Below are 15625 nucleotides of genomic sequence, written 5' to 3'. Positions count from 1 at the left end.
AAAGAACCACCATTACATTTTAGGTAGACCACAAGGAAGTGTTTAAAATGTAGAAAATAAAAATCATAACATGACCCCTTTAATGCGCCCTATACTCCGGTGTGATTTTTGTATACAAATAGACCTGAATAGACCCGTTCTTCGGCAATGGCCCTTATAATCCAGTGTGCTCTATGGTCCGAAAAATGAAAATGCGGTAGTTCGCAAAGGGCTAATAGTCATGCAAGGTGATGTTTTATCATGCCTTCAAGTAAAGATTCTAAAATGCTCTTTTTCAGTCTACTGAAGGCCACGCCTGTGCAATGCTTGCAGTGTATCTGGACAATGCCTCAAACCTACCTGTGAGTAACCTTCAATATGGTGAACTAGAATTCACCCATCAGGGGACAACAATGATGTGAATAACATTCATGTATTGTGTTTGTAGAAAGACAGTAGTGAAATTGAGAATCATCATAAAAAGAAGCATGCACGAGAAGCTCGGGTAAGACAATTGCAATGTTTGAGTTCAGTAATGTTATAAGGCTTTTGCCCATACACAATGCTTTTTTATTTCCATGCTGATATCTCTCTAAAGCTGGTATTTCCTGTCAGTTCACTGCGTGTGTGTCAAGTTCATGGGTGTAAATAACCAGCCCGTCGCTTTGTTGCCAGAATTTCCTCGGCTTTGAATTTTGAACTTTGTTTTGCCATTCAAGGAGAATACAGATACTTGTTTATTTATGAAATGGAATATTTTGGTGTACGACTTACCATTATTGTATTATTCATTGTGTTATGTCTCGGTGTGATTGACTGGCATTCAGTCCAGTGTAATAATATTCAAATGTTCTCATAATATGTCCTTTGAGGACAATAAATAGTTAATTAATACGTTGCAACTAAATTAATTCTTAAGGAATGTTGTGGCAGTTTATTTTGGACATGTTAAAAACAAAGCAAAGTAAATAGTAATTAAAAAAAGGAACTAATCTTAGTATAGAAACAAATATTTCATGATGAAAACACATTACAAATGAAAACAATAGGTATTGGTTAGGTTTTTCATACCCAAAAAGGAGTGCGAAAAGTGAAGTACCTAGCTTTCTTGTCATTATTATTATATACAATTATTCATTTACTGGTCTTATTGGAATATATTGTTAACATTTTACTCACTTTTCTTTAGCACAAAAAAAAAGTACTTAAGTACAATATACACATACGTATATAGACACATACATATAAGTACTAAGTGACAGTAACACCAACCAATAACAAGTAAATAACTACCCAAATAATTACAATAATGAATAAAGTAAACACTTTGTGATTGTAAGAAACCCTCATTCTTGTATATGTTGAAAATCATGTCTTTGTATCGCTTTTTAAACTGAACTAGGGTTGAACATTCTTTTAACCACACATTAAAACTGTTTCATAATTTAACCCCACATATTGAAACATAAAAGTTTATTCGTGTTGTGTGTACATTCCGAATTTTAAGATTTAACCCCACCCTCCTAATTTTTAACCCTCTTTCCTTTCAGTGAATCACATTTGAATATTTCCAGTCAGTGAATTGTGTTTTGTTTTTTTTGCTTTTAATGTAATTTGTGCTGTTTGTAATTCCACAAGATCCTTAAATTCTAGTAGTTTTAAATGTGAGAAAAATATATTTGTGTGATCCCTATATTCTGCCGTATAAATGACCCCTATTTTGTTCTGCAGGGCAATGAGTAGATATATATTGTGCTTATGTCATTATTACCCCAAACCTCTGCACATTAGGTTATATACGGAGTGACTATTAAACAGTATAGAATGCAGAGTGTTGTGTAATCCAGAACGTGTTTGTCTTTATTCAGTACTGCGCTGGTTTGTTACACTATATGATTAATATGTTACTAGTTTTAATATAAATATAATTCAGATGAGACTGTAAATAGGTTGTTTTTTGTTTCAGTTCTGACTTCTGCTAGTCAAAACCAAACTGGAAGTATATGGTTGATAACAACTAAATACTATATAATAAAACATTATAAAATATTTCAAAGCATCTTAAATATACTGATATATAAAGATAGAAATAATACATATTTTTTAAGACAGTATATGATCTCCTAAAATGAAATTATCGTGCAAAAGAAGTTTGATTTCAGAAGTTCAGTTCAAACTTAGAAACCTGAGTACGTTTTTGCAGTTATTATTTTGGATTAGAATGTGAACAGGTAGTTTACAATATTGAACCTTTTGGCAATTTTCCAGAAGTTATGATATTTGAGCTACAGCTAATTTGTATTAGCATGCATATTTATTTATTTATTTACAGACAGACATAATATTGTATTACATTTTTGTTTCTTTTGTTAATATCAGAGTCTGTTCTGCAAAAAGGTAATCCCTCGAAGCGCACATTTAATGGACAGGGACCCACAGTTAAAATATACATCATCATATAATATACAAAATACAGTACAATACAATTAATTTCAAAATCTACCCACCAAATACCCATTTACAATTTCATACCAACCTACCAACTGGTTGACATTTATAAAAAAGGAATCTTTAAATCCACCAAATCAGTCTCAATATCCTATTATTCAAATTTGATTACAAGGTTGCATCTTGAAGATCTGCGATAATCTCATCATACATACAGAGGTCAAGACCAAAATTAAGCGACTAATGTGACTTCCTCAGCCATAAGAGGTGTGCTAAATATACTAAGCATAACGTTGCAATAAATTTTGCTTAAAACGCTTTTAAAAAATGTGATTCTTTTATAAAGCTATCAATCTCATTCCAGATCATCGGGCCTCTACAGGCTATACTAAAGCTTGTACACTTAAGCATCAACATTATTAAGAAGTTAAGAAAAACATTATTGAAGTATTTCACTCAGACTTTGACTTTTTAAATTCAACTGCTGAAATAAATGACCGTTTCAAAGATTTGAGAGGCCTCTGTAGGTTTGAGCCTGAACCCTTGTAAATTTTTAGAGCATGGCCTTGTTATTGCTGCCATCTGCTGGACAAGCACAAGTACTGTCACATTTATTCAGCGATGACCTAGAACTCCTTCTCACTGTTATTTATCAAACCTAAACAGGTCTTGAGGAAATGTATTTCAATGAATGCTTGTACCATGTTCAGGAAAAAGAGGAAGTAAAAGATATTCATTTTAAACCCTGTCATTGCTACCAATTTTATTGTTCCAAAAGTTATTGTGCAAAATCTCATTTGTATTCTTCACATATTGCTACGTGTTCCAGATGTGGGAAAAAAAATCAGCAAGCTCCTTAGTAAAATGTTACCTTTCAGGTTGTTTTATCTGAGTAAAACATCTGTTTAGTGTAGAGTACTCGCTCTGTCCTGGAATGTATGGAATTTTAAACGTCCTAAACCGCCTGCTCGAGGCGTTTTGTTGATTGCACGCATGAAAGTCTAAAATGTATCCTCACGTGGTTTCTGTTGGATTTTTAATGGAGGCAGGAATATTCTATTTGTATACATTCACAATTGTAACACTTGCTCTAAAGCAGGGGTCACCAACGCGGTGCCCGCGGGCACCAGGTAGCCCGTAAGGACCAGATGAGTCGCCCGCTGGCCTGTTCTAAAAATAGCTCAAATAGCAGCACTTACCAGTGAGCTGCCTCTATTTTTTAAATTTTATTTATTTACTAGCAAGCTGGTCTCGCTTTGCCCAACATTTTTAATTCTCAGAGAGACAAAACTCAAATAGAATTTGAAAATTCAAGAAAATATTTAAAAGACTTGGTCTTCACTTGTTTAAATAAATTCATTTTTTTTTTTACTTTGCTTCTTATAAATTTCAGAAAGACAATTTTAGAGAAAAAATAAAACCTTAAAAATGATTTTAGGATTTTTAAACACATATACCTTTTTACCTTTTAAATTCCTTCCTCTTCTTTCCTGACAATTTAAATCAATGTTCAAGTAAAAAAATGTTTTTATTGTAAAGAATAATAAATTAATTTTAATTTAATTCTTCATTTTAGCTTCTGTTTTTTCGACGAAGAATATTTGTGAAATATTTCTTCAAACTTACTATGATTAAAATTCAAAAAAATTATTCTGGCAAATCTAGAAAATCTGTAGAATCAAATTTAAATCTTATTTCAAAGTCTTTTGAATTTCTTTTAAAATTTTGGTTCTGGAAAATCTAGAAGAAATAATGATTTGTCTTTGTTAGAAATATAGCTTCGTCCAATTTGTTATATATTCTAACAAAGTGCAGATTGGATTTTAACCTATTTAAAACATGTCATCAAAATTCTAAAATTAATCTTAATCAGGAAAAATTACTAATGATGTTCCATAAATTATTTTTTTAATTTTTTCAAAAAGATTCAAATTAGCTAGTTTTTCTCTTCTTTTTTTCGGTTGAATTTTGAATTTTAAAGAGTCGAAATTGAAGATAAACTATGTTTCAAAATGTAATTGTCATTTTTTTTTGTGTTTTCTCCTCTTTTAAACCGTTCAATTAAGTGTAAATATCATTAATTATTAATAATAAAATAGAGTTAAAGGTAAATTGAGCAAATTGGCTATTTCTGGCAATTTATTTAAGTGTGTATCAAACTGGTAGCCCTTCGCATTAATCAGTACCCAAGAAGTAGCTCTTGGTTTCAAAAAGGTTGGTGACCCCTGCTCTAAAGACATTGTTGTTCACAATGGATATGTAGTTTATTTTGCCATAACTGGTCATGGTCACAAACGGTCACGTAAAAATAATAAGTATAGATAAATAAATAAATAATGCATAGTAAATAAATAAGCACCATGATTCAAATTGAATGAATGAATAAACACCTGAGTAACAATCTGACAAACTCTTATTGTATGTCAGCTTATTATAAATGCTGGATGGACAGTAGATTATTTCATAATTAACAATGATCAATGAATGAAATATATTGGCTGAAATTGTTAAAATGATCATCCATCCTTCTGCTGTTGAGCTGAATAATTCATATAATAAGTCACATTTTATGTGGTGGTACTGTATTTGTTGCTAATATTGAAAAATACATTATTGTTGTGTTGCTGTAGTTGGATACTAAGGGATAGTCAGGCATCCAGTGGCTGATATAGATTTTACATGTAGGTAAGTTAGAGGCTTTTAAACAGGCAAATACATTGGAAAAAAATACAAAACCCAAAACCAGTGAAGTTGGCACGTTGTGTAAATCGTAAATAAAAACAGAATACAATGATTTGCAAATCCTTTTCAACGAATATTCAATTGAATAGACTGCAAAGACAAGATACTTAATGTTCGAACTGGTAAACTTTGTTATTATTTGCAAATATTAGCTCATTTAGAATTTGATGCCTGCAACATGTTTCAAAAAAGCTGGCACAAGTGGCAAACAAGACTGAGGAAGTTGAGGAATGCTCATCAACATGTGGAACACCCCACAGGTGAGCAGGCTATTTGGGAACAGGTGGGTGCAATGATTGGGTATAAAAGCAGCTTCCATGAAATGCTCAGTCATTCACAAACAAGGATGGGGCGAGGGTCACCACTTTTTGAACAAATGCGTGAGCAAATTGTCAAACAGTTTAAAAACAACATTTCTCAACTACCTATTGCAAGGAATTTAGGGATTTCACCATCTGTGGTCCGTAATATCATCAAAAGGTTCAGAGAATCCGGAGAAATCACTGAATTCAATCCCTCAGGCGGTACTGCGTCAAAAACCGACATCAGTGTGTAAAGGATATCACCACATGGGCTCAGGAACACTTCAGAAAACCACTGTCAGTAACTACAATTTGTGGCAACATCTGTAAGTGCAAGTTAAAACTCTACTATGCAAAGCGAAAGTCATTTATCAACAACACCCAGAAATGCCGCCGGCTTCGCTGGGCCCGAGCTCATCTAACATTGACTAATGCAAAGTGGAAAGTGTTCTGTGGTCTGACGAGTCAACATTTCAAATTGTTTTTGGAAACTGTGGGCGTCGTGTCCTCCGGACCAAAAAGGAAAAGAACCATTCGGACTGTTATTGGCGCAAAGTTCAAAACCCATCATCTGTGATGGTATGGGGGTGTATTAGTGCCCAAGGCATGGGTAACTTACACATCTGTGAAGGCACCATTTATGCTGAAAGGTACATACAGGTTTTGCCCCTGCTTATTTCAGCAAGACAATGCCAAGCCACATTCTGCACATGTTACAACAGCGTGGCTTCATAGTAAAAGAGTGCGGGTACTAGACTGGCCTGCCTGTAGTCCAGACCTGTCTCCCATTGAAAAAGTGTGGTGCAATATGAAGCCTAAAATACCACAACAGAGACCCCGCACTGTTGAACAACTTAAGCTGTACATGAAGCAAGAATGGGAAATAATTCCACCTGAAAAGCTTCAAAAAATTGGTCTCCTCAGTTCCCAAACGTTTACTGAGTGTTGTTAAAAGGAAAGGCCATGTAACACAGTGGTAAAAATGCCCCTGTGCCAACTTTTTAGCAATGTGTTGCTGCCATTAAATTCTAAGATAATGATTATTTGCAAAAAAAAAATAAGTTTCTTAGTTCGAACATTAAACATCTTGTCTTTGCAGTCTATTCAATTGAATATAAGTTGAGAAGGATTTGCAAATCATTGAATTCTGTTTTTATTTACGATTTACGCAACGTGCTAACTTCACTGGTTTTGTGTTTTGTAATTAAACACTTGTTTTTTTTTAATACACATCTGCATTTGTACATTTACACCAAATTTAGATGCATAGTTCTTTGGTGGCATTTGATGTAAAACTGATCTCTGACCAGTTTTGCTTGGTTTGCAGCTCACAAGGAAGTCTGCTGGTCCGAGCTCCTTTGTGGAATTTTCCATTGCTGACGAACTTCAAAAAAGCAAGGTAATGCTAAATGTAGAAAACCCACATATACTGTATTAATTTGTCATGAATTCGCTTATATGATTGCCAGTGTTCTCTCGCCCTAGGTTGCATTTGCAAATAAAGACCCGGTGTGGGAAGAAGGCTTCACTTTTTTCGTGCATGATGTCAAAACACAGCAGCTTTTTATTCAGGTTTGTTACTACTTATGTTAGGGTTGTTTTCGACTAAAGATTTTCATCGTCGAATCTGATTCGTTGTTGCCCATCATCGACAGTCATGTCGAATTTAAGGCATTTGAACAGACGATGATATGTTGTAGTGTATACTGACTGGCCACTAGGTGTCAGTAATGTCACATTGATGTGCTATATCACAGTGTATACAGTCGTGGTCAAAAGTTTACATACACTTGTAAAGAACATAATGTCATAGCTGTCTTGAGTTTCCAATAATTTCTACAGCACTTATTGTTTTGTGATAGAGTGATTGGAGCACATACTTCTTTGTCACAAAAAACATTCATGAAGTTTGGTTCTTTGAATTTATTATGGGTCTACTGAAAATGTGACCAAATCTGCTGGGTCAAAAGTATACATACAGCAATGTTAATATTTGGTTACATGTCCCTTGGCAAGTTTCACTGCAATAAGGCGCTTTTGGTAGCCATCCGCAGGCTTCTGGTTGAATTTTTGACCACTACTCTTGACAAGATTGGTGCAGTTCAGCTAAATGTGTTGGTTTTCTGACATGGACTTATTTCTTTAGCATTGTCCACACGTTTAAGTCAGGACTTTGGAAAGGCCATTCTAAAACCTTAATTCTAGTCTGATTTAGCCATTCCTTTACCACTTTTGACGTGTGTTTGGGGTCATTGTCCTGTTGGAACACCCAACTGCGCCCAAGACCCAACCTCCGGGCAGATGATTTTTGGTTGTCCTGAAGAATTTAGAGGTAATCCTCTTTTTTCATTGTCCCATTTACTATCTGTAAAGCACCAGTTCCATTGGCAGCAAAACAGGCCCAGAGCATAATACTACCACCACCATGCTTGATGGTGTTCCTGGGATTAAAGGCCTCAACTTTTCTCCTCCAAACATATTGCTGGATATTGTGGCCAAACAGCTAAATTTTTGTTTCATCTGACCACAGAACTTTCCTCCAGAAGGTCTTATATTTGTCCATGTGATGTCAGATGAAACACAAATTGAGCTGTTTGGCCACAATACCATATTTTACTAGCCCAATGCGGCCCCCTTGTCAAAAAGTTAGGACACCTCTGATCCACCTGAATATTTACTGTATGTTGTTTTGGCAGGTCAAAGAAAGCGAGAAGAAGACACAACTTGGTGTTCTCCGTCTGCCCCTCAGTCGTTTCCTTAACATCTCCAACATGACTCTGGACCAGCGCTTCCTGCTGGAGCAGTCTGGGGCAAACAGCCAGCTCAAACTGAAGGCCACTCTCAGGGTGGGCACTCACACACGACCATACCAATCAATCAATCAAAGTTGATTTATATAGCCCTAAATCACGAGTGTCTCAAAGTGCTGCACAAGCCACAACGACATCCTCGGCTCAGATCCCACCGCAGGGCAAAGCATACAGAGTAGCAGAGTTCAGAACACACCGCCAATACTTCAACTATTCAGCAAAACATTACTGTCTCATTTCCACATTCATTTCCGCGCAAAGAAGATGATCAGTAGTTTTGTTGTTTAGAAATGAAGAGAAAAACGATACATACGGTCGGCTTCTCTCTATTGACTGAGTTGCCCTTTAGCACTAACCTTTAAAAAGCTTCTCCTATGTTAGGATCAGAGGTAAAGAAGGCAGATAATCCAGGCCCATTCTTGTGTATTCAGATGTTTTTTTTCCCCTGCCTGTACCTTTCTGTGTCATTGTTCTCAATATCATTAACCAGTAACTCCATCCCTGTTAAGATGCTTACTTTGGAAAAGCCGCCGCCCAAAGAAGACATCCCTCCCCCTCAAGTCAATCAACCAATGAACCCAGGAGCTGATGCGGCAACCTCCGTGTCAGCACTTCCTTCCAGCACAAGTCCTGTCGACTACTCAACCCACCGCCGGGCTTCCTACCTGGCGTCTGAAACCTTGAGGCCAACCGCCGCTACGCCAAGCATGCGGCGCTACGACTCTCACAGCCTTCTGTCGGACAACTCGCTGGCTTCATCCCGTTTTGACCTGACAGATGGAGCCCCATATCCAGAGTGAGTCTGTGGTGTTGTTTTTTATTATGATGGGAAAATCCGAAAGGTTGAACACGATCTGTTACTATTTCCCAAAGCTGGTGAAAGTTAATTCTAGATTATAAATCATGCCTCTCACCTGTATAGAAGGTTGTTGCCATAAACGGGAAAGTTAGTTAGCTTTGACGTTCAACTTATACTCAGAGATGGTGGGAAAGACACAAAGGATTATGATTAATTCTTCATCTAAACGAAAAGATATAAACATCCCATAAGTCGGCATCCCAGTGAGAGCAGACGTTGTACTGTAATTGATTGTTTTCATAGGGGTGTAACGATTTGTTTTAACAACGATTCGACATATGTGGTTGCCAATCCGATTCAGGGACGATATTATTTTTATGCGATATGAAACGAATCAGTGAGCTGAAATCGATTCAGTAACTTTTTAGTGAAACAAGTCAAGCAGTGTGACTGTGAAATAAATACTGGATACTGCAGGTGTATTTTTGTATATTCTTGTTTAAAGATGTCCGATAATGGCTTTTTTGCCGATATTCCGATATTGTCCAACTCTTAATTACCGATTCCGATATCAACCGATACCGATATATACAGTCGTGGAATTAACACATTATTATGCCTAATTTTGTTGTGATGCCCCGCTGGATGCATTAAACAATGTAACAAGGTTTTCCAAAATAAATCAACTCAAGTTATGGAAAAAAAATGCCAACATGGCACTGCCATATTTATTATTGAAGTCACAAAGTGCATTATTTTTTTTAACATGCCTCAAAACAGCAGCTTGGAATTTGGGACATGCTCTCCCTGAGATAATCCTAATACCCACTACAACTATGGGAAATACTATACTTTGACTTTCACAAAGTTCATTATTATTTTTATTTTTTTTAAACATGCCTCAAAACAACAGCTACAAAAACAATGAAGGCACACAGCTTCAGTCCAGAGTATACTAGAGAATACTTGTCAACCTTGAGACCTCCGAATTTGGGAGATGGGGGGGCGGCGGGGTTGAGGTGGGCGGGGTTGGGGGTGGCGGAGTTTGGTGGTAGCGGGGGGTGTATATTGTAGCGTCACGGAAGAGTTAGTGCTGCAAGGGGTTCTGGGTATTTGTTCTGTTGTGTTTATGTTGTGTTACGGTGCGGATGTTCTCCCGAAATGTGTTTGTCATTCTTGTTTGGTGTGGGTTCACAGTGTGGCGCATATTTGTAACAGTGTTAAATTTGTTTATACGGACACCCTTAGTGTGACCTGTATGGCTGTTGACCAAGTATGCGTTGCATTCACTTGTGTGTGTGAAAAAGCCGTAGATACAGTATTATGTGATTGGGCCGGCATGCAAAGGCAGTGCCTTTAAGGTTTATTGGCGCTCTGTACATCTCCCTACGTCCGTGTACCACTCGGTACAGCTGCGTTTTAAAAAGTCATAAATTTTACTTTTTGAAACCAATACCGATAATTTCTGATATTACATTTTAAAGCATTTATCGGCCGATAATATCGGCAGTCCGATATTATCGGACATCTCTACTTATGAGAGACAAGAACAAATATGTTTTTTTTTTGCATCCTAATTTGTAATAATCGGCTCGTTAGAGGTGGCTAGCAATGCAACACGTGGGAGCATTCCATTTTGCATCTAAATCACTTTAAAAATGCATCCAACAATACTTAATTTAAGTCATCCATGTTGTAGTTTTTAGCGCTTCCATATGGAGTCCACTGACAGATATACGTTCGAACCATACACTACTTAGTATTAGAAATGGCAAAAGCAGAGGATGCATGTGCATGTACCAGCCAGTCTGCCCCACAACAAGGATAGCGAAAACGAAGGAATTTATTGACTACAACGCAAACCGCAATGACGGACTCTTGTTACTCTTCTCCTGACAACGCTTGTTGAGGTTGGCCATTCCTTGAACTAAGTGCTAGAAATGATCAAAACACAATCTTTCAATGCTCAATGTTAATGTGCAGTCGTCTCATCACGGCTGCTGCTAATAAAGGCGACAGGTGATTAGATAACAAGGCCCACCTGGGCCATCTACGCAACTGTCGCTGTCTTCGAGGCCGGTCCTGGCAGCGCCACGACCCCCTCCACAATATGTTTTATAGCTCATGTTATATTGAGCATGACAGCCATGAGAAAATTGCAGGGTGATTGTTTGATTACTGAAAAATTGTTATTGTATTGAAATATAAACTTCATGGCAAAACAAAGATGGTCTAACATTCTGTTGCAGTAGCATTTGTTGAGTACTTAATTGTTATTAATGCCTGCTCAGTGTCCGCCCTGAGATCTGTAGGTCGTGAATAGTCATACCAAAGACTATAAAAATGGGACCCATTACCTCCTTGCTTGGCACTCAGCATCAAGGGTCGGAATTGGGGGTTAAATCACCAAAATGATTCCCGAGCACGGCCACCGCTGCTGCTCACTGCTCCCTCTTAACATTTTTAACTCCACCAGGTCGTCGTGCCTTATTTTGAGTTTGTTGGTGTTTTCTTGTGTGTAGTGCTTTAGTTCTTGTCTTGCGCTGTTATTTTGGTGGCCGTTCCTGTTTTGTTGCTGTTTTCCTGTAGCAGTTTCATGTCTTCCTTTGAGTGCTATTCCCCGCACCTGCTCTGTGTTAGCAAGCAAGACTATTTAAGTTGTTGCTATCCTTCTTTGTGGGGACATTGTTGATTGCCAAGTCATGTACGGATGTACTTTGTGGACGCCGTCTCTGCTCCACATGCTGTAAGTTTTTGCTGTCGTCCAGCATTCTGTTTCTGTTTACTTTGTAGCCAGTTCAGTTTTACTTTCGTTTTGCATAGCCATCCCTATGCTTCAATGCCTTTTCCTTTCCCTTTTGTTCATTTTTGGTTTAAGCGTTACATACCTTTTTACCTTTTGCATATTGTGTTCATGACAAACCACCCTCATCTCACCCGACACATTCCGACTTTTACAAAGCAATTAACTACCTGCTGCCACGTGCTGACGTGGAGTATTACATGGTTACCCTGCCGAGCTCTACACAGCACAGACACTAAGGAACGGGACATTATCTGCAGATTACAATTATTGATTTGCAAAAAATATTTTTTGGACCAATTAGGTGAAATTGCATAATTTCCCACCGCACACTAGACTATATCTCACGGCACACACGGCACAGTGGTTGAAAAACACTGTGTTAGGTAAGTAAATGGTTTAAACAGGGCTGAGCAAGCAAGAGGTACACAATAAAGCGGGGCTGTGTTAAACCTGCCATTTTACATCTTTTGCTTCAAACACATTGTGATTTGGCATCCTCATTTCCACAAAATGTCCGTGTTAAAAAAGAAAAGAGTGGACACCGAGCGTAGTGTTCCAAGAAAAGTGTGCATCCTCCTATTTATTCACTGAAGTGAATGAGAAACCACGACTCTTTTTGAGCAAGTTTTCTCTATAATGAGCATCAATAAAACAAAGCTCCGCTCAAGGCTCACGCACAACCTCTTGGATAACATCCTAGAATTGTCTGCCACTCAAGATGTGACAGCTGATATTGACGCACGTGTGAATGCTTAAAGGTGCCAGGTTTCAGGAGTAAAATAAACAATTGGTAGCCTCACTTAAAATGATGCACGAGACACTGCACCTTGATATAGTTCTATGAAAACTATTGTCTTCGGTGGAAATGTAAAAAAAGTAAACAGTGTGTGATTTACTGCAATACTGTCAGTCTCTTAAGTTCATACGTTTGGTTTGTTGAAGTTGTTCATGCATTGCACAGCTTTTATTTTTCTATCGATACACAGTGATGCCTACAAGGCAGGGAGTAACTCCACTGAATAGTTATAACCTCAGTGTATATGGTTTGTTGAGTTTGAAAATGACAAATAAGGTATTTGATACCGAGAAGACTTTTTATTTATTTTGTATTTTCTTCCATTTGAGATAGACTGTGACTTACAGTTTAATGGCTTTGTAAATACATTGAGACAATGTCTGTGTTCATGGTGTTTTTGCTGCTGTACCAATTTGTGGAGGGAGGTGTGGCCAGCGTGCCTGCAGGAGCAAAGGTCACCGCCTCTGTCTGTGGTGCTGAGGACGAGCACCATCGGATGGGGGCGGGGCATGTGCTGACGGCGAGACACAGCTGACAGGTGATTAGATTTCCCAGGTGGTACGTGTTAATCTAATCATCTGTTGTCTTTAACAGTAGGCGGCCAAGAGCAGGAGGGTAGGGAGGATACGGACGTGACTGAAAAGTCACGTTCTGCTGGAGAAAGACTTTGACAAAAATCTATGCACATTAAAACTTTGTTAAAACTGCACGCTTGGCTCCTGTGCCGTGTCTACGGTGGAACTGCTAAGAAGCAACTTCTACACAATTTTTTCCTAAAAATGTTCAATTAACTTGAAGTGTTTTGTCAGGAGGTTTATTTGTAATATGTACATTTTCCGAATGTGCTTGTTCTATTTTGGGCCAAAGTAAAACAAAGAAAACAATCTGAAGTTGTCGTAGTTGTATTTTTAAGTTATCATGCCATGATTTTACCAGTCCGGCCCACGCGGGAAAAGATGTTGCTCCATGCGGCCCCTGAGCTAATGTATACATACTGTGCCAACTTGTGTGGTAGTATGTTGTGTAAACCTCATCTCCAGACGCCTTATGAGCCGTGCTGGACAATGAAGTGACAGGGGGATTTTTGTTCGCTGGTTTAAGCCCAGGGCTGGACTGAGCAAATGACCACTGTTACATACATGTATGTGTATATATAACTTATGTCCACCTGAAATGTTTGTAATGTGTTTTAGCATTTCTGCATGTTCATGATCCCAACAGTGCCCTCCTTAGACACGGGGGATCATTTGGGGAGATCAGCCTGACTGTGCGCTACGCCACTCTGCGGAATAAACTCGTCATCATTGTCAACTCCTGCAGGTACATAGCAGAATGCCCCAAAAAATGATCAAAGATGAACACAATGTATTATACAGGACATACTAGGCAATGAAATATGTAATGTTGGAGCTTGAAATCCGTCATAAATTACAGTATTCATTAATTCATTTATTTTCTAAATTGCCTTCTTTCTATTAATTTATTTTATAAAAAGGTTACGGTTCATATTAGAGATGCTCGATATTGGCTTCCCTACAGATACCCAATATGGTGATACTGTCCAGCCCTTCATTTCCCTGTGCCTGTAAAAGTCCCGTGATTGCAAATACTGTACCAAACATTATCCATTCATTTGGCCCAAATCCGAACAATACTTTATCCCAGTGATTCTCAAACTGTGGTACGCAAACTCCATCTAGTGGTGCACCAAATAATCACCCTATTTTTCGGACTATATCCCAAATATTAGCTGCACCGTACTATCAGTTGCAGATATATACGTTGTGAAATGACTTATTTACACAGAAATATTCTGTAAATGTTTATTTACATACCTTAATTGTTCTCAAACGGTGTCTGTAACACGACAGTAAAACGGCCGATCAAACAAAACAGAAGTCATCTTCATGGACCCCACGAGCTGAGGAAGCTAGCTCTCCAATCAACTTACCGTGGAGTTATTGAGTCTGTTGACGTTTTTGTGAATTTACAAAACAAACGATACAAAAAGAATGCCATTGTAAGGTAATTGTAAATGTGTTAGCATGTTAGCTATTGCTAACGATGCTAGCTTCATTGCATTAAAAATAGAACATACAAATATGCATGAAAACACTCCTGCTGACATCACACATGGGACAGTTTAGTAAGTAAGAATTATTTTAGTTATATTGTAAAATTTACAGACGTTTGGAGTGATGAATGAAGAATCCATACGAGTAGAAACGCTAGGGATGGCGAGAAGACAGAAGGGCACCTCTACTTCCGGTTGAAAACTTTGAAAAGAAGAGCTCTGCAGCACCTGCAGGGAGCAAACTCGTCAAACAAGATGACGCCATAGCACAAATAATAACAGACCTATTCATTGTCTTTGCTTGTTTTTTTTAACTATTGGCATTATGGCTGTCAGCAAGGATACATCCATAAATTCGCCGCACCGTTTTAAAAGCCGCAGGATTCAAAGCATAGGAAAAAAGTAGCGGCTTATAGTCTGGAATTCACGTTAATTTATTTTATAAAAACTTACGGTTACAGGTTACAAGGTTAGAGGTTACAGTAAATATTAAAAATGCTCGATATTGGTTTTCTTAGCCATACCCAATATGGCGATACTGTCCAGCCCTTCATTTCCCTGTGCCTGTGACGGTCCCGTAATTCCACATACTGTACCAAACATTATCCATTCATTTTTGGCCAAAATCCAGACAATACCATATGGCAGGGATTCTCAAACTGTGGTACGCTGGCTCCATCTAGTGGTACGCCAATGAATCACTTAATTAAATATTGTAATGACGTGATTCGAGCCGTTCTTAAATGTTTGTCAGCCTTCAATAGAAGTTGTTACAATCCGACTACTGTAGACCATATTTTTTAAAGTATACTTGTATTTAATGAATACTTACGCCTACTGTATTTTAATATTGATCATTATGGTGGTAA

The 15625-nt window shown here is 37.7% G+C and overlaps 1 protein-coding gene across 1 annotated transcript in view; it reads left to right on the top strand.

The window, feature by feature from the left end:
* The window catches only part of esyt3 (extended synaptotagmin-like protein 3), a 51033-nt gene that overhangs the window by 24416 nt on the left and 10992 nt on the right, over nucleotides 1–15625 (top strand). The window contains exons 13-19 of the mRNA XM_062067608.1: nucleotides 279–341; nucleotides 428–484; nucleotides 6799–6870; nucleotides 6957–7043; nucleotides 8168–8317; nucleotides 8791–9077; nucleotides 13904–14002. Coding sequence (XP_061923592.1) covers nucleotides 279–341; nucleotides 428–484; nucleotides 6799–6870; nucleotides 6957–7043; nucleotides 8168–8317; nucleotides 8791–9077; nucleotides 13904–14002 — 815 coding nt within the window. The remainder of the gene's footprint in view (nucleotides 1–278; nucleotides 342–427; nucleotides 485–6798; nucleotides 6871–6956; nucleotides 7044–8167; nucleotides 8318–8790; nucleotides 9078–13903; nucleotides 14003–15625) is intronic.

The sequence above is a fragment of the Entelurus aequoreus genome, linkage group LG13, assembly GCF_033978785.1.
Source record: "Entelurus aequoreus isolate RoL-2023_Sb linkage group LG13, RoL_Eaeq_v1.1, whole genome shotgun sequence".
In the NCBI taxonomy this organism is placed as follows: domain Eukaryota; kingdom Metazoa; phylum Chordata; class Actinopteri; order Syngnathiformes; family Syngnathidae; genus Entelurus; species Entelurus aequoreus.
This window is presented reverse-complemented; position numbering and strand designations above follow the sequence as displayed.